The sequence below is a fragment of the Pleurodeles waltl genome, chromosome 6, assembly GCF_031143425.1.
Source record: "Pleurodeles waltl isolate 20211129_DDA chromosome 6, aPleWal1.hap1.20221129, whole genome shotgun sequence".
Taxonomy (NCBI): domain Eukaryota; kingdom Metazoa; phylum Chordata; class Amphibia; order Caudata; family Salamandridae; genus Pleurodeles; species Pleurodeles waltl.
In genome coordinates this window covers 1,147,949,770-1,147,970,109 of record NC_090445.1, presented here as the reverse complement: position 1 = coordinate 1,147,970,109, position 20,340 = coordinate 1,147,949,770, and the positions used below count along the sequence as shown (strand labels likewise).

At 43.8% G+C, this 20,340-nt stretch overlaps 1 protein-coding gene across 2 annotated transcripts in view; it reads right to left on the bottom strand.

Moving 5' to 3' along the window:
- SEC31B (SEC31 homolog B, COPII coat complex component) overlaps window positions 1–20,340 on the bottom strand; it is a 1,228,966-nt gene that overhangs the window by 1,110,759 nt on the left and 97,867 nt on the right. For both annotated transcript variants that reach the window (XM_069240364.1, XM_069240362.1), the window contains exons 3-4: window positions 14,093–14,216; window positions 1,865–2,060 (exon numbers count right to left, since the gene is read on the bottom strand). In XM_069240364.1, coding sequence (XP_069096465.1) covers window positions 1,865–2,060; window positions 14,093–14,216 — 320 coding nt within the window. The remainder of the gene's footprint in view (window positions 1–1,864; window positions 2,061–14,092; window positions 14,217–20,340) is intronic.

The window sequence follows — 20,340 nt, the reverse complement described above, 5'->3', positions numbered from 1 at the left end:
ATGTTTCCCAAAATATTTTCCAGTGGTTTTAAAATGTTCAGAAACACAATCAAAATGTTGGTGTTACTTTCTTTTTAAGAAAAATTGGGTAGATTTGGGTAGGGATGATGGCCTTGACACTGCTAAACGGGTATTAATTTACTACTGAACAAGGACGTAATGTGACACCTGAATGTAGCATACCTGTAGGCAGTCACAAAAAGACCACAGTAAATAAATAATGCTATGTTAAAGAAAAGTAAATAAATGCACTGATAACGTAATGGGTATGGCCTCTCTTGGGTGTGTCTGTAAAACTGACATTTGTTCTTGAATTTTTGTCCTGAATTTTGACCCTTGGTCCTGAATTTTTGTCCTGAATTTTGACCCTTGGTCCTGAATTTTTTTTTACAGTGCTGTCCAAAATTTGCCTCAATGCCAGGTGGTCACCCTATACTGACCGACACTGTGATAACATTTTCTTTGCATCCAATACCGCATGTTGATTCAAACTTTTGGATTTAGTAATATTCCTAATTGTTAACATGTTTTCAATCAGAATGAGGGTGATATAAGTGCATCCAATTATAATGGGAATTAGACTACAGGCTTTGTGAGTCATGATATGGCTGCCGTCGGCAAACTGACTTCTTTCGATGTGGTTTGCTGACTATACGCACATTCAACATGGCGACGAGGATGTAGGGATTCCATTGTATCCTTTGCAGGATCGCAAATTACTTTTGTTTTCTTTTAACCGCACCTAATGTGTCTCTACACAAGTTCAGAGAGGTGTGCAGTGCTAACATAGCAATTAGGTTGTGTCAGCATTCGGCACCGCGCCGTTAGGGGTATTTGCAATTGGGAGCCTTCTCAAGTTGTTCTGTACCATGAGAAGCTCATTCAATTTAAAAAAAAAAAATCCGAAACTTGTGGAACTGTTGTTTACAAATTTCGGCATGCAATACACAAAAGCAACCTGGCCCAGATAAACTAACTTCCTTGGAATCGGCTACTCACTTGGTACTGCCTACTCACTCTCTTGAGACTGGCTTGAGACTGGCTAATTTAAGAGCTTTAGTTTGCTCTAGTTTGTGTAAGGCAGGGGGTGGTGGGGGAAATCTTTTCACTTGCCATGTAAAAAACAATCTAGTCTTACTATTCACACAACTACTGTGGAATAGAGAAAACAAAAATAGAACCTCTCCCAAAAACAAGACCTATTGGCTATGCCAATGTTTGCTTTTTTTATTTTTATGATAGACGTGCAGCCACCATTTGTTGCCAGCAGCTCAGCTGTGCTAAAAGCACCATTGTGCTACTTTATTTACCATTCCAGGAGGTGTCCGTCCTCTCAGATTGGGAAATAATAAAAAAAGATGTACATATTATTCCCTAGGTGACGGATGCAGGTACATAAGGTCACCACATATGCGCATGCCTAGGGAATGATGCTACACAGCATCAGAAAAAAACTGGTACAACTACTGTCTTTACCAATGCAAGTTCTTTTAATGCACCAACGCAAATGTTGACATTATCTGGCACCTTAAGTTTAGGAAAGGTCTCCAACTTGGTCTTAGCTTAAAACAATGTGTAGTAAATAGAGGAGGGGGATCGACCACAAACCTATGGGCCTGGATAAAGACCAAGATCAGAGATGAGAATGGAAATAGTGATGGTTATATTAAATACTGAAAATTATTGCATTTAAACAACCTAATGCACAGTAGAATGGACAAAAGACTGATTGGGTATGCTGCGACTTGAATAGGTGATCATCAAATTACACCCACTACATGTTTTACATGCTGAATTTCTATAATGTATTATCTACAAGGAACCAGGATTTTAGATCAAACAAGTATTTTTAAAACAGATGTACCTGAAACGGGTTAAAGTCAAGAGCTCGCACTGGCCCGGTATGCTTTTCACTCTGTCCAATAACTGGTTCTTTCCCTGAGGAGAGGATCTGGGATGCACTGTACAAAGTTATCACTCCATTATCCGCGCCACCTACGATAACCCCTGAGAAATCTGGAGGATCAATTCCATAGCTCCCCCAGATCAGCTTGTGAAACCTAGACAGAAAAATAATTTCATTTCAACATTTTAGCAGGGTATAACTATGAGACAATCTAACAATGTTTTCATGTAAACCCATTTACACAAATTTCTCAGGTGGGTTAAGAGTGCCTTTGACAGTTAAAAGGGTTTAGTAACTGGACAACTAAATGCAGAAAATATTAAATCAAAAAGTGCAACGCAGTCATGTGTGTTATATAATGCGTATGTGTAAAACAAAAAATAAGGAAAGAATAAATGAAGGGAGTACAAAACGTCCTTTAGAGCACTGAGAGTGCCAAGTCTACCCCTCATGCCCCTTTCTTCCACTGCCTTACATCTCTGTCTCCTCATCTCACCTTTGTGCATTATTTTTCTCGCTAGGCTTCTATATGATCAGGGGAAGTAAACTTCATATAAAATCCTATAACGTTGGGTAACTACAAGAGTGATAATGTGTGCTATGGACCAAGGGACTCCGATAGGTAAAGGGTAAGCTGCAGAGTGAGGAACAATACAAAATATTGTCCAGGACTGAAGTGGTTTAGAAAAACTTTACTGGAAGAGATTAAGCACTTTATGGGTAGTCCTACCTCCATCTCCAAAGGTACGACTGGGTGCTAGAAGGTGGATGGAATTTAAGTGTTTAGTTCCATCTTGGCCAAATGTATCTACAGAACCCTAGCCATGTGAATAATTAGTAGAACCTATGTTTAATGACAGACTGTATAAACGCTGTTAACTTTTGGGTATTCAGAGGTTGGCAACTTTGAAAGAAACCTCAAAGGATTTTGGAGAACCTGTGCACCTAAAACCAATACAGATGTACTAAAATTAATAAAATGGTTAACAATTAGGAATTGTAACTATTTTATCGTTATGAAAAAAGTGGCTAAGGAGGGAAAAGCAAGCTAGTGGGATAATTATGCGGTTAAGGGTACATCTGGACGTGCGAGCAAACTGTGGGAAGAATGACAAGTTTCTGAAAGTATATTTTTTTATCCTTATTTTACAGAGGCATACTTTCAGAAATATACTTCGGGACGCTGAGATACACCTGAAGACGAACAGATGTTTACTCATTTCAGGCAAGAATGAATTAAGAAATATCTAAGGTTTTTCTAAACAGACCAGTAAAGATATGTTTGTTTCTTCAAACTATCTGTCTAAACATATTTATTACTAGGCAATACTAACAAATGTAAAGGCTTTCACATGGTGGGGGGCAAGTAGTCTCCGTGCCCCCAAGATTACATGTTTGGACACAGAATATTTTAACAGAAATTAAGAAATCAAACTGAACAATTTTCTTTAGCCCATAAATCGTCTTGTTACCTGTCGAAAATAATGCGTTATATTTGATATTTTGTCAATTTGCACTTTCAAACACAAGTCCTTAGTTTGAATAACCTACTCTTTGTATATTGTTAATTATCAAGTTGTAAATTGAGGTCTATGCCTGGTCTGCGTGATTGCTATACTATTTCAAACTCTTTCTATGTCTAGATTCTCTAGACTCACAGCACAGTTTAGGACAGACGGCTAATATTCACGGTTGTCTAATCGAGTTCATCTTCTTTAAGTACTACATTCTTAAAACATGAATAAACAAGGACAGAGTATCAGCAAGGTACATATCAACGATTAGACACATTAGTGCACTAGTGTTTTGAATATTTTCTTAAAACAGGCTCATGTTATGAGTGAGCCAGGAAACAACCCCTATTCTGCATACTGTTTCCCAAAATTACTGGTACAGTGGCAATCAGTTACTCCTGGATGGCGTGGAATTTCAGGAATTTTACAGAATAACATGCAGAAGTGAGTTTTTAAGCATCAATAAGGCACATGTTTGCTTATTGTTTTGCCTGAACACTACCTGGTATCAGCAGGTAAAATACACTAGTGAAAAATACCAGATTTGTGGTCTTCCCACATCTTCTGTATTCCTGATGGAGCAAAAAACATTGGTTACCAGTCGGATCAGGAATACCATCGCACATGCAATCAGGATATCAGTTATTTTTTTCACCAACAAGGTCTAGGAGCCGATAAGAAAATCGGTCTCGAACACACTCGTTTGGATTATAAGAGATGCTACCAGACGAGCTGAAAATAAGATCTGCTATGTTGCCAAGGTGCAAGACAAACAGAGTATAATAGCGAGTTAAAAATAGCGAATCCTTTGTACTGGGGTAATTGTTGACTTTTAAAAGTTGCTTTTCAATCCCAGGTTCTGTAAGTTTGCTGCCTATACCAAAATGTTTCCTTTCTGTACCTGGAGATGAGGTTTAGTTAACCAATCACTTAGATAAGGGCAGATAAAAAGCTTTTGTTTTCGCAGGTGAACAGCTACACTTTCATGACGGCATGCACTTTCAGAAGGTTCGGGGAGCTAACTGGATGTCGAAGGGGAGGACTTGGAAGTTGTGATGTTTTTCTACCACAAGCCTTAAGAGTTTCTTTAAGACTGGAATGAGGAAATATGCATTTTGAAGATCTGTCACGCACATCCAATCCCCTTGATGTAATTGTGGGTAGATTCAGTGCAAGGCCATCATCATGAACCTCTCTTTCTATATCGGTTTGTCCGCCTCAGATTGAGAATGGGTCTATATTTTTGTTTTGCAATTTTGTTTTTCACTAGAAAGTAACTGGAATAAATTCGTATTCCTTTTTGGAAAGAAGGTATTTCCACCACTGCATCCTTTTGAAATAGGGTGTTCACGCCTTGTGAAGCAAGTCTTAACTATAATGAATGAAATATTCTTTGGTGTTATAGTGGGGGAAGGAAATCTGAACTTGAGCAATATCCATTCTGAACGATACTGGCGATCCACTTGTCTTCTGTTATGTTTTGCAACTGATCTGAAATGCTTCTCCCCACAGGGGTGATGATGGAACGGAGGGGAGGAATACCTCATTGTTTCTGCCGTGGATTCTCAGCAGAGACCACTAAATGGGCTAGTGGGCTAATAAGGCCTCTTTTGCTTCTGTTATTTCTAACGCCTTCGAGGGTCTTTACCCTCTATCATAAGGCTTACAGCTTCTTCCTTATCCCGTTTGCTTTGCAACAACTACAGCTTAAAGGGCCATATGTACCAAAGCATTTTCCCATTCGCACAGAATGGGTAAAACCCTTTGATACATCTGGCCCTTAGTGTGCCCAGTTCTGTTTTCATTTACGTCATTTCATCAGCCACATGGAATCCGAAAAGTGAATTACCCAAAAAATAAATATTCATAATTTTTTGCAGTGCATCTGATCCCAAGCCTGTCGGTATAAACCAGGCACTGCATCTGAGGAAAAGTCAGAAAAAAGCCAGGGGTTGAAAGGTCAGAAGTGTATGCTGCTGCATTTAAAACCCAATTTGAAACCATCAGGCCCTCTTGTAAGATCCCCAGAAATTCCCGTCTGTCTTCCTTTGGCAGGTTTTCTGCGAATTTTTGCACAGAAGTCTCAGAGAGACTTGTCATATTAGCCCAATAAAGCAGTTGCACTTTCAGTTTTTATTCTACTAACACTTGTGCCACATATTTTTGTGTTTCCAATGAATCTATCTGTATACTATCCTTGCCAGGCGGAACTGTAGATGAAGGTGCAGCACTGCGGTTTCTTTGCAGCAGAAATTATCACTGAATCAGGAGGAGGATTCAATCTCAAATAAAGTGTGCCTTGATCCAGAGCGTTACATTTTTTTCATCAATCTGGAAGGTGTAGCTTTCAAGAAGCTGGTGCCAAAAAGAGCAACAAAATCTTGAAACAGCCCTGTGGAGAAATTTGAAAAGTCATAGTCAGAAGTAGTGGCGACGGGATAGAGACTTTCAACTTATTAGCTCCCCTTACTAACACTTGATTAACAGTATTAATGTTTTCTAATGGTGATACGCGGACTGATGGGGAATCCAAAAGTGTAGGGGAGTAATCTCCAATAGATTAACGTGCAAATGATGATGGCAAACAGTGTCAACGTCTAGAGGTCTGCCGTGAAAATGACCTTCCACTATGACATCTGTGGAGTCTTGACAGGGGATCAAGATCTTCTTTGGGAGCAAGATCTACTCAATTCCCCTTTTCCATGGGGTGACTTAATTCACAGGCCTAGATAGAACCTGTGGAACCACTAGTGACCCTGGTCATTGTGGCAAAAAAGAGAGCATCTGTTGCACCGATGAAAAGCGTGGAAACACAAACCTTTGGGGTGAGGAAGTGGGAGAAAAACAGACCACAGGTATCATATTCCTTTTAAGAGAGTACACCCTGAAGTACTCAGAAAGGAGCAGGGCACTAGCCTTGTGTTATGACAATGAAGCCAATCAGCTTTATGTCTGTGTGGTGGAAAAGGCAACGGAGATGGTTGTTCAGGTGTTTATGTACGTCTATGGTGGTGGTCTTAATGTCAATGGAGGAGTCAACGTTGAGGGAGGTCTTGGTCTCAATGTTGCCTTGCTGTACCTTCTCGGTGTCTGTGGTGAAGTACCATAACTTGACAGCGAGCATGTGGCTACAGTACATGTTGAATGTTCTTTGTCAAAAATTATTTCTTGCGCTCTTTATATGTAACTTTTGATAGTCCATAAAGAGAGATGAAGGTGCAGTGGTAGGAGGATAATGTTCTCTTTACTCTTCTTGATGTCTCTAGGCTGTTTACTGAAACCTTTCCTGGAGACCGAGCAGTCTGAACCCTCTGTCTATCCTTCAGGGTTTTTCTGGATAGCTTTCCTTTACAATGTCCGCAAACTTCTGGATAATGATCTTCAGGAAGCGATGTAGTCAGAGGTCATCCAGGTATGATTAGGCTTTTTTCTTGCACTTCCACAAAAAGTGAAGGCATTTTGAATGGTGAATCCCTTTCAGAAAATACAAAACAAAAAAAAAATCCTCTTTAGTCCTTAAAGACGTCAAGTGAGATTGGTTAGACTACGTTTGAAAAAGGTTTTTAGAATAAATAATCCAAAAAAGGCTGTTTAGTTCACCCAAACTTGTTGACAGGAGCTGGAAAAATGAAGAGGCGTAACTGTCACCTCTAGTGTATAACAAGATACTCAAGTACCCTTAAAGCAGCAGTGCCAATTTTAATGCTCTAGCTATGCAGGCTATCAGCTAGCATTGTCCCGCATTCACATTATTTGCCCTTTTTAAAAATAGGTCTTTTACTGACATTTATAGCCACTTTAGATACACTGACTATATTGAAACAACTGGATATGGTTTTAAAAATGAAACAAATTACATTTAGTCATTTACAGACGTTTTTGGGCAGCAAAGTCTATTATTTTCTAAATGTATGTGTTGATTTATTCTTCAAAGAAAGAACTTACACAAATACAGATATATATTTTGCAAAGTGCTGAGGGAACTCACACATGGGTGGGACAACTGAGTACTTATTATTAATAAGGATCCAATGGAAGAGAAACATTTTTGCAAATCAAATTAAATAAATTGATTCAGCATAAGCAGCAAAAAAGATTAAAAATGACTCAAACGGTGTCATGAAAACAAACATTTTGCAAAATGTAGTTCCCCAAAAGGCAAAGGTAAAATTGAACTGATGGTGGCCATGATGACTTATTCTCTTGTTCATTCAACACCAATAAATGTTTTATTTTACCTACATTTCTGTCACAGACAAAACATGATTCATACTGAGCAGAGAAGTTCCCATGAAGAGCAAGATCTATTTGCAGTGAGATACATTGTGGCATGTTGTGCTCATGTTTAAAAATAGGATCTCGCTGCAACTTCAAGGACATTAAATACACTAAAACGTGTCATCTATAGAGCCTAAAGCAGCACCCTCTCCCCACCATACCTCTGGTTGACATATGTGTAATTTATCCGTCATTTTCAGTATTCTTGTCCTTTGCATACATCCATATACGTGCTGAAGGGACTACAGATGCCTTTGGGGGTGAGTCTTCACTGGCATCAGCTTCCAGTAGTCCTGTAATATCTACTGGCAGTGGTTATGTCAATCAGCCAGCCAATCTTGGAGGGGTGGGCAAGGGTAGCATTCCCAGTGCATTGCTACCTTCATCTTGGCCAATAGCGTAATCACTGCTGTCAGCTGGCGAGTGCCAGCTGGAATATAGGACATAATCAAGCAGTGCATTCTCCTCACAGGATAACCAGTTCCTTCTTTCAATCAAACAAACATGTCTGTCTGAAAATCAGCTATCTTGGTGCAGTCCCAGGCTAAATGTACAAAGTCAGCACAAATGTGGCTGCATTGCAAGCTTCAGGTGTCAGACCAAAGGCCCATCTTGTGTAGGTCAATCAGTCTGCCACCGCACTAATGGCCTAGGCTTGAAAATAGGAGCTCTCTCTTGCATTATAGTGTTTAGTCTGGTGATCAGCCTCTTGGGGGAGGTGGATTCAAGTATGCAGTCAAAAGTGTCTAAAGTATCTCGTGCACTGGGAAGAGAGCTATGTAATGCCTTTCAGTTGCTTCACAAGCGATAATAGAGGAAAATGTCTAGCGGTGTGCAGCTTAAGCAGGCTTGCAGAACTTGTAGTGAGAATAACATACCTTAAGGTATAAGTAATCCATTCTTCATAGTCCAGGGGTTTCTAGTTGTTGCTGTGCCTGCTCTTCCCCCGTGGGGGCAACATCGGATTATTAGCAAGCAGTAGGTCAGTAGAATAGAGGCAGTCTTGTCGAGCTCTGTGGCGTAGCTGCCCCACTCCTATACTGTGCACAGAACTGTGTCAATCATCTATCTAGGGCAAGTTGGCTCAACGCAGATCACCGTCGATAGTGAGCTCGGGCGGATCTTATCCACATCCACGGCAATGTGGGGTAGGTGCTGGACGGGGTGGAACCTGTGATGGGCTTATTGGGCTTGCATGCAGTAGTAATACAATTATTATCAGGATCGCTTAGACCCCACCTGTGCAAAGGGCAGGATCAGAACTTCACAGGTTAGTTTTAGTTGTGGGCCAGCCCAGGCCTGTCAGGTGAGAATGGAGCATACACAAATAGATAAAGGCCCTAGTAAGCGGCAGTTGGAGAATGGTGAACAAGCAGAGAAGCTCAGGCAGTAACATTATTTTGATGATGGCTAGCCGTCTGGCCAGGGACAATGGCAGGCTGATCCAAATGGGAATTTGTTCTTCGAGCCATAATTCTCATACCAGAGTTGAGATCTATCTCTGCTGATCCATATCCCCAAGTTTCGGACTGTTACATCCACCCACTCAAGGTGGTACCCCAAGGGGAATCTCGTCACGCTGTTAGGGGTGGGAGGAATCACTTATTTTAACCTGCTGATAGTAATCCAAGTTAGGGTACCATATCATATGAATTGGCGTAGTATGGGTACCAGGTTCTGGGCAGGGTCCCTGATGTACAAAGTGGCATCATCTGCGTACATCGAGATAACAGTTCTACAGGTCATATATTAGAGGCCTCGGTCACAGTGATGTTGCCTCAAGCGTGTGGCAAGGAGCTGAATGGCAATTGTATTTAGAATTGGGAAGAGCATGTACCACTGTCTAATGCCTCTATTGAGCACTATGAGGTCAGAGACGGTGCCACTGCTCCAAAGTCTAGAAGTAGAAAGGGAGCAAAGAAGCGTAACCCATTGGAGAAAGGAGAGACTAAAGCCGATGCAAAGAGGATTGTCCACCCAAGGGAGTAAAAGACCTTTGTAGCATCTAGGAAGGCTGCTGCAGCTGAGAGTTGCGGAAGGAGTATGAAACAGGGCAGAGAGTGCAGAGATTATGTGCAGTGGATCATCCCAAGACGAAGTCCTACTGATCTGGTCTGACAATGGGAAGGAGATGTATGAGTATTCTGGCCGCAAGGATGTGGGCCAGGATTTTGTTATCTAGGTTTATCATGGCCACAGGCCTGTAGGAATCACAATAGTCATTATATTAAAATCCAACAAATGACCTATAAGGACCCCTTGTACAAAGGGGGCACGTGGCCTTTCTCCACGGCCTCCTTGTAAATTGCCTATACTATTCCATATAAAATTGGGTTGTTAGTCCTCCAACCCGGGGGTCTTGCTGCCTGGCATGCGGTTGATCACTTGAAGATTACAGTCTATGGTAAATGTGATATCTAGAAATTGTTGGTGGCCGATGTGTACTCAAAGTAGTTGGACAGAGTTGAAGCAGTCGGTAAGTCGGCCTAGGTTCACTGTACTGAGGGAGACTAAAAAGTGAAGTAGAACTGAACCCATTGTTTTAGTAACATTTGAAGAAGAATAAAATGGTTCTCCAGTAGGAGTCAGAATTTCCATGTTGTAGGAGCTTATCCACTTTTTTTTGAGCAGGGCTGTCATTTTCTTGCTTGCTTTATCTTACTCCCTGTAGCGACGGGCGACGACCGCCTTGAGCAGGAAACAGGCTTCACCTTCAGCGCATTCTACATAGTCAGACAGCTTGTTGAAGAACTCCAGGTACCGGACGTTTCAAAAGAGGGTCAAAGTATTCTCAGAGAACCTATGACTGCTTTGATATGCATATGTCTTGGTTATAGGTCTCGGAGGCCTTCTAGAGTATTCTGTGGGAAAAATCACAGAGTCAAGGTTCTACTTGAAGATTTCAGTAATGAAACCTTTTCCCTCAGTTTTGAAGGGTGGAATTGCAAGGTACGTTTGGAGGCAGTCTCAAAGTGAAGTTGCATGGTCAAGTAGCATGCGGACAAAATGCTTGACATTTCTGGTGCATGCGCTTAGGTCTCTAGGGACCTGCCTGTAGTCTATATTGGACCACGAGGAGCAGGTGATTGGTATGTATGTGCCCTAGGTATCCAGACATCAATCTAGTCCTGGTAGGGACTGCAAGTAAGTAGCAGCGCGGGGATGTGGTCTGCAGTTAGATTGGGATTTATCTGTGCGAAGGTCAAGGACCACTTTGAGGTTTAACCTCATATCACCATTGAGTGGTCCAATGCCACTATTTTACCCCACACTGTGGCAAAAACATCCAGGGAGTAAACACTGGGGCAATGGTGACATCCATGTCTGAGAGTTTTCCATGCAGGAGTATGTATCGGCCTTCCGTGACGCAGATCAACCCAAGGGTCAGCCACTGCAGCCTTCTCTGAAAGAGGAGATCCACTCCCGGCACATAGGCTGAGTAACTCTTTTCCTGCTTTTCCAGTTCCGCTTCCACCTACTGGCGCAAATGTAACTGTACCCGCCTGTGTCTCTGGCCAGTGGGTTGTATGGTTTGGTCTATGTGCAGTCTGACTGGGAGCCCTTTTCTACAGCAGAGCCCTCTGTACAGTTCCGGGAACGGCTCCAATATGTCGCCCACCTGGAGGGCGCAGATACCCTTGATGAAAAAGACTAGGCCCAGGTCTTCGGACATGTGGAACCCATGTTAGGTGCCTTTCTCTTCCCCAGTTACACAGAAACATATCCTGACTTCTTGGTTTTCATGCTGATCCATTGCTTCCATAGTACCAACCAGGGGCACCGGCTCCTTGTTTACATTCGCATAGATCCTTGTGCATGACGGGCTGATGGACGGGCGTGGCTGTAGTAGTAAATTTTGTGGGTGAGTCATCACATTAACCAATGCCCCTGTGTCAATTACAGTAGACACTGGCGTGCTCGGGATAACAACTTTGCAGCGGCCTTTCCCACTTGGCCCTTTATAGTATATGAGGAATTCCTCCTCCTCTAGCCACCAGTTTCTGGTTTCACTGGCTGTCAGGGCTCTCTCACCTACTGATAGGTGCCAGACTAATTTGGTTGGCGATATTCTGCCATGGCTCTGGCGCCCTTGGTCACTGCCAATGCAGACTCTTGCAAAATGGTTCTGTTTGTTGCATGCAGAGAATGTGAAGCCCATTGCTGGTCATTTCCCCACAAGGTGGAACTCCAGTCCACAGTTCCTGCAGGACACCTCTGCATTCAGACTTATTCTACCTCTTTGAGATGGTGGCATGCTGCCGAGCGCATCAACCACCTCCTTCTTGACAATTTAGGCCCTCTGGGCGCTCCCATCCCCTAAGCCACTCTTAAGTGCCATTTGCACCTCTTCTCTGACATTGTGCTTGGGAGGTCATAGGTGTGGGTCAGTATCAATATGTCTTCTAATTTTATCTCTGGTCACCTCAGGGTAAGTCTCCTCAAGCGCGTCAATCTGCACCTGTGTATTAGTTGTGCCCAGACCGCCTTCTGATGGTTGTCGTCAGTGCAGGTGCTAGCAATGACCCAGAGGCGTGCATAAAAAGTGTCCATCAACTCCCCTTTCCTTTGCCTTGCTAAGTGTGAAACATTCATAAACAAGTTTAATTTGAGTATCCATGTGTGCATTTAGGGCTTGAATTGCTGTGCTATGGTTAATGCCACCCGTGTTTGGGAGGTGCTGAAATAGTTTACAGACTTCATCTTCACCAAAGTGGAGTAGGGACCGCTTGACCTCACTGTCCTTCTTTCTGGTAGCCCTGAAGTAATTCTCCAGTCTTCGCACCCAGTCTTTCCATCTGGGACGGCAGTGACCAGGTCCACCAGCTCACTAAACAGTGCAAGGGAGCCTATGGTAGAGTGCAATGACACCTCTGCAGCCCCTTGGCCTAGTCCTGCCTGTGCGTGTCCGCTATCTTCTGCACTTACGCCGCAGCTCACCACTCTTTCTGCACCAGTTTGGTGGCGGCGACAATGGTGCACCCGTTGTGGGTTCACTACGCCCTTTCCTTTATTGTTGTCCTTCTGCTTTTTGTGCGCATGGTCTTTCTTCCTCATTTATGTTTTCCTGTTTTGAAATATGTTTTGGTGTGTTTCTGGTAATCTGTTCTCTAGGATCTGTGCTGTCTTACTACTCCCTTTGGTTTTAGTCTGTTCTTGTTTTCCTTTATACAGGTTATGAGGCGCTACTTGGAACTGGGCCCTGAGACTTCTCCCACTGCGTTGATGTGCGACACCCTTTTGGTGCCTACCTCACTCCTGATGCCAATTAAGGCTCACACGTGCCATACTCCTAGACCATGCGATCGGCAGACCTCTCACTCTAGGCCTTTGATCCCTTCCATTGCGGCCGCTAGACTGCTGAGAGGCACGGTACCACCCACCTGCCTCCAAGTGGCACTGCACAGCCACAATGGTGCTCTTCCTGCCTCAGTTTGGAGCTGGTGCGTGCTCACAGGTGTTCACCCCTCTCTGTCCTTGATTACCAGGGAAATGGGAGTGAGCGCACACAATACACAACGGAGACAAGGCAAGCTGCTCCTGCTACAATGGGCTCTTTCCTCGTCACCAGTGTTATGTGTGGGCTGGGAGGAAAACACACACACAAGCCCCCAGGCCTCAAAGTTTGCTCCAAACGCTTACTGCAATAATGGACAACCCACTCAAGCATATATACTTTGGAACTGGCCTCTGTGCGGCACATCCCCAGGCCGAGGTGGTGCGTGTGTGTGTGTGTGTGTGTGTGTGTGTGTGTGTGTGCCACTGTCCTGCCAGTGAGCCTGGGTGGCTCACTACATCAGTGTGCTTCAATCAGTGCATTGCGATCCATGCGCACCAGCGCAGCAGCAGTTGAGCCAGAACAACAAGCTGGCGCTCCAGCCCACAATCAATCTGGTACATCGCCTCCTTTGCTCCAGCAGGAACCACAGGCCTCAAATGAGGGAGGCCTGAGGAGGCTCCAAGTCAAGGAGCCTACCTCTGCAGGGCTGCAGGTAGGCCCTGGCCAGGCTGGTGAACGCTGCCAAGACTTCGTATGTAACAATCGGCGACAGGCCTGCAGCTAATCTCCCCAATTGCAGCCACTGCTGTAGCAATCGAGAGACCCAGTCCTCCCACATCTCTCTAATGCAGTGCCACTCCATCGCAACAGGCCATACCTGGAGCACGTCTCTGAATTGGCCATCTGTCACCATGTCTCTGGAAATGCCAGTTTCTAGGCCACTTAATACCTCAATGGACACCATGTCTTTCTACTGCATTTTGGGGTAAAATGTATCACACAGAGAATTCAATAATTGTATGCAGAAGCACAAGCAAAATTAGATTAGGAAAGTTGTAAAAAAATGTGAAGCAAAATCTTTGGGATTAATATCCCTTTATAAAAATGACTGAATACCTGCTAGGAAAAGGGAGAACCCCTCTGTTCTTCATGTCCACACATGGGTCTCCAAAATCAACCTCGAAGATCTCTAGGGTCGCATTGGTACTAAAGGAGGCGTCCAACTGCTGGGCTGAGGTACCTCATTGAAGGTAAGTAAAGCCAAGTGAAAGTAGTTATAACATGTATCTCTCAGAGCACACAACAGTCATGACAAATGATTACAAGAAAAAAATAAATGCATATAAACTTCAAAACAAGAAAAAGTATTTTTATACAGGTCTCCACTGGCAAAGAAAATACATAACAGTACAATTACCCAAAAATTGATCTATTCAGTTTACAAAAATGGAGAGTTGGAAACTAGAAATACACAACTAAAGTTGAAAGCAGTAGTAACAATGTTCCATTTATCTGAGTTACATTGTGGATTCCTTTTCCTGGTTTCCACAAATTCAGACACACTTTAGATTGTAAATTGACTTCCTTTAAAGTTTCAGATCTACTTTCAAAATCCCTCCATGAAATACAGACAACCCAGGCACTCAAAGTCATGTCTAAGTATGGAACAGTGAAGCAGGGATTTTTACCCAAAGGTTAATCTGAATCCTGTGCCTAATCCAAATGGACTTTAATGACCAAAATAAATCTGCTTAGTAGTGAAACAGTAGCTTCTGAAGACAATTCAAATAGGTAATGGTGCATGTGATTACTTTCTCCCCAAAAACCACATTGTGGTGGTTACAGCTAGGCATTTGTTGAGTCAGTTCTATACATGGTGGTAACACCTGAACTGATAATACACTCCACTCAACCATTAATGTAGTTTCATGGGAATTACAAGGTAATATGAAAACAGCAGCACACATGCTTCTTTGGAGCAAAAACAGGGTAAAAACATATGTGGAACAGAGAAAGGCAAGCCGCACAGAAATTTGTGATTGCCATTTTTCCATAGTTAGCACATTAAAGCCAGGCGTCTTCGTTTTGTCAAGGTTTTAAATGTATTGAGATCTCTATGTTCAGTCACAGTTCAGCTTATGGAGTGTGTTAAGTGTAGGATTTTGAAAGAACTGAAGATCTTGTTTCACCTATCCAATTCGAAAGGACTAGAGATATGTATTTCTTTATGAATATCTGGTCCAGGTTAGACTCCTTTTTCTGGGTTTCGTCTTTTTCTCCATGGACACTGAAATCTCCCCATCAAAATCTCATCTCAAACGAACGTGAGTTGATCAGTGGTATGACCAAGAAAACCAGCAACCTTTTGCTGCTTCTTAAAATTCACATATTCCAGTATCAGTGGTTTGGGTGTTCTACTACTAATCACTATAGTGAAGAATTCAAAAGAGGAGAGGTTCATGGAGATATCCATTTGCAATTCAAGAAGAGACCGAAATGGGGACACAAGAAACCGTATGACTCAGTAGCTTGTTACAATCAGCATTGGAAGAGGATGAACACAAGTAAGATGTGTGTCAGTAGCGGAACTTTCAGTTCAGTAACCCGGACTCTGGAGTCTATCATAACATTATTTCAAGGCAATCCAGAAAGAGACCAGGTAGTGGAACTAAGTAAATGCAAAGGAAAAGGAGGAGGAAGGAGACAGCAGAAGAGATGAAGCTGGAAAAGACAGACTGGAAGGATGGCTGAAAGAAGGAGTAGGTATCAATGGAAAATGGTAGCGAACGAGAGGGCTGTAGGTTTTGACGATGACAGTATTTCATTTAATGTCTCCCTTGTGTATATTCATGTCCGCCCTGCTCTGAGTGCTCAACCAAGAGTCTATGGTATCCTGGCACAAAGCATGCCCTAGTTTACTGACAGGACTACTGTTCCTCGTTTACAATATAGAGCTGTGGTGGCAGCATGCATTGTGTTTTTTAAATCCCTAGCTGTGACCAGACTGATTTACCTGTGTCACTGGGGTGAAGGCGTGCTGGTCCACCTGTATAAATATCTGCTTCTATGAGCCAACCCAAATCCTAGCGCTAACATCCCAAGTGTATGGTATGTGTGTATATGTGGTATGTTTGGTAAATGCATAATGTATGTGAGTGAGCTAAAGTAAGAGAAGCCTGTGGGTTCCATTTAGATGTTCCACTCCTGTTCCTGTGCACAAGATGGAGGCAAAGTTGTTGTGTTCCTGTTCCAGGTTCTCTTTGGCCAAGGAGTGTGTTCCGCAGAGTACTTCGAGTTCTCCTGTGCAACCAGAGCAGGTGCCTGCTTGAAAGTCAGCTTTTGGAGGTGAGGGGAAATAAGCTGGAGTGAAGACATGGGTGAAAGAAACTGGTCCTCTAACCTGAAGCACCTCAAAGCCAATCTGCCTGCTGAGAGCGTGAAGGAGCCTGCCAACCCAAAAGGCAGAATGATCATCCAGGGAGAGCAAGCAGAAGCTTGACTCCAGTGATTTGTGTCCCCAAGTAGGAACATTAAGGACAGCGAACTGTGTGCCCAGAGGAGCATGGGCAGAGTCTCTGCACAAACAGTTCCGAGGGTGGGTGGTGGGTGGTGGTGGGTGGTGGCAGGGGTGGAGGGGGTTGCAGGGGGAGATTAGTGAACAGAATCTGTGGCCAAGCGTCAACGATTTTGCCTTAGTTGACGTGCCACTGCACTGAAGAATTGTGCAAAGGCTGACAGGGCCACTGTATCGAAGAACTGTGCATGAGAGAGATTTCACCGCGTCAGAGATGGCGCACGGGTTGGACTGTGCTTCTTATGTTGCATAAACTAGGGCCATGGTCGAGTTATACACGGTTTGGCTTTCCTGCCCACAGGTGCCTGGACTTAGTTCTGTGCACCAAGGCTTGAGTGTTACAGTCCCAGTTACTGTAGCACTGTACAACCCTAATTGACATAGCCGGTGGAGAGTCTTCCCTTGGAAGGAAAGCACTCATCAGCTGGGCTTAGCTCCTCTCTTCTCTGTAGTGACTTCTCAGCATTGGAATGGATGCTGTGGCAGTATGGCAGAACCTCTTGCAATAATCTGGGGCGAATACCTCTCTGCTTCAGCTGTCAATTCCTGTGGTTTAGATACAGCTGAACACTGACTTTTACCCTACATTGGAGGACAGTATACTTGGTCCAAGACATAACCAGTATAAACTACCTGGATGAAAATATGTCAACACGGATTGGATGTTTATTTTGCACATTTATTGTAAAATCTTGAAATGTAGATATCAGGGAACTTGTAGCAGACCAGTGTCACTTTAGGTGTTGGCAAAGCCATTACTTTAATGACAAAATTTTCCATGAATGATGGTGACATGCGGCATATCAGCCAGAGGCAGACAGTTTTACTTAACTTTCTCAAAATGGAGTTTGGATTTTAGGACTCTATGGTGTTTGATACCCATAGATCAACCCTGATATCTCATCCAAGCCTAGAAGCGAGTACATTTGCAGCTGGAGTCCTGCGTCCCCACCACAGAACTGTATGCAAGAACTTTGGGCGGCAGCCCTGCCAGTGCAGGAAGGGTCTTGTCCTAGAAGAGAAACGCGACACACTTATGCTGTAGGTCCCCATTGGCCATCTGAGAAGGTCTGAAACAATTCACGGTGGACTCTAACACAGAGACTGTTTAAGATGACTTGCCTAATTACATGGAGCAGAGACACCCGTGACAGGGGGACCAAGACACAAGAAGCAGCAACCCAAGCACCAGTAATGTTATTGTTTCTGCAGCTCGTTTTGTGAAGTTTTAAGTTTAATCTGTTCTCAAGTATTTTTCTTTATCAAAGTTAAGTACAGGGTAGTAGTTACTAAACTGCTGAGTGACATCTGAATTCTGAGCTTGCGCACCCCCACACTATTTCCCTGAGAAGCCAGTGACTACTCGTCACCTCTACCACAAAAAGTCACGTGCTGAGGGATTTGTACTTGGGCTAAGTTTCAACGAGCCATAGTAGGAAAGACCACCGGAACTTGAAAGGCAAACACCACCAACCCCAGTGGCTGAGGCCCAATAGCCTCTGCATGCCTTGTGCCTCCCGCCCGCAAATAAGGTCTGACAGTGTGTAGAGTATTTTTGTCTCAAATTATAATGCAGACCACTTAAAATATCACTGCCATTATGCCGTCTGGTTTCATTCCCTGCAGGGGCTTTTGGGAAACAATGGGTATACAGGGGGAGTGGAGAAGGCAGAGCTAGAGGTGTCCGAGTCAACAGTGATGGTAGGAATTATATCTGTGTTAACGTCCCCAGCCATTACAGAAGCTTTTAGGGCATTCAGGTTTAAAAAAAAAATGGAAATAAAAGCTTTGTTTGAATCATGACCTTAACATTTTCATACATGGTGATACTTAACTCACATTTTTCGTTATGGTGCGCTGAAGTAGTGAGTGATTTTTATGTGAAGTGTGAAAAGGAAGAAAAGGCCTAGTGTACAACTCCAGAACAGCGAGTCCTTAGTTGAAGATAATCAATTTAGATATGGAACGGTCACAACAGGCTGTCAGTACAGAAAGAAAATGCAGTAGTAAGATGTCAATAATGAGTTAAAAAAAAAAGTTACTTACCTTTGGTTGCAATTTTTTGGGCAGATGCTCTACATAATTGCAGATTCCTCACCACTTCAATCTCTTCCAGGTCCCAGACTCGATCTGGAAAAACTGAAAAAGCTCTCCTGCACCAGCAGGTGTGAAGGTGGTTCTAACTCAACTCAGTCACCTCCTGGAGATGAGTGGTCCTAGAGGCCCACCTGGTACCAGCCGGCTTCTTACAAAAGTTATCCTTTTTCCCACACCCTTAGAGCCACCTGACGAACTTTAAAGGTATTCGGTGTAAAAAAATGACTTTATTTTCTTAATAACAATGTGTAAATGCTCCTTAGAATGGGTAGGCTGGCAAGCCGATGAAGAATCTGCAGTTAGAGTATCAATCAGAAAGATCATTACAAAAGGTAACAAATGTTTTCTTTCTGATTACTTCTACCTGCTGATTCCTGACCTCTTGCATCAATAACAAGAGAGGTCCTCATGGAGGTGGCTCTGACCAGCATCTCAAGCTAAAGGGCCTCTTAGCAGCGAGATGCAACTATATCACACCAGCAGTCCGAAGCTACAGAAGAATGTGTGGAAAGGGCATTCAAGTTCCATTACCAAAGCAGACATCATAAAAGTCAGAAGACTCTTTCAAAGGGCAGGAGCAAACACATGGACAGTAGGGAAAACCCTCTAGGCGACAGAGCACTAGTCAGTACACGTAGCAGGGCCCAGAACAGAACATAACCAACAAGAACTCCAAACAGGATCATCTCATCTTGATGGAGCCCAAAACTCCCATCTATTGAGCAAAGTCGACAGATCCACCAATGAAAACGCAGACATCCTAAGAGAACCAGAATAAGAACCATCATCCAAAACAAAAGCCCATCATAAGGCAAACAAGGAACAACCCTCTGAAGCTCAAATGCATTAAAGACGCTAAGTGACAGTCATTACACAGAAAAACACAGGCTGCATTCTAAGGAAACAATGGCATAGGCCTAAACAACCAACAACAAAACTCAGCAACCTCCCACACAGGAAAACAAAGGAGAAGAGAGACCTCCTTCCCAGAAATTATACCTAACCGAGCTCAACAAGAAGCACCAAACAGGAGAGCAGTGCTAAACAAAAGCCGTGCATCCCTCCTCCTCTGGGTGATTTCAGCCCCGGGGACCCCATTCCCTTGGGGTCCACTACAATTCCATGGGGGGTGGCCACAAGGCTTCCCTCCCTTGGCCAATCTGAGTCCCGGGGACCCCAACTCCCAGAATCTGGCCTTCAATGAAAGGAGAAGGGGGGGCCACAAGGCCCCTGCTCCCTGGGGGATTACGGCTCCAGGGACCCCATCCCACAAGGCCCGGCCTTCTACATTTTTTATATATGATTGGGGAGTGGGGCTGCGCGGCCCCTCCCCACCAGCCGAACTCAGCCCCAGGGACCGGTCAACTCTCCTGGGTTCCCAGCAGGAAGCTGCAGTCCGAGCCAGCTCCCCTCCTCATCTAGGAGGCCAGGACTGCTGTCACAGACAGGGAGCTGCTAAAGATTCAGCACCAGGTCTGTGAGCGCAATTGTTTCCTCTGTTCCCTGCCCGCATCTCTGCAGGCAGAGAAACAGAGGAAACCTCTGCTTCCAGCAAGCGAGAGCTGTTTGACGTTTGACAGCTTTCCTTTGCTGGAACCAGACTGTTTGTCTGAATTGGTGAAAGCTTTCAAAACTCCCTCCAAGTCAGAGCAAACAGCTATGTTCCAGGGGTGGACACACCGGGACATGGCAG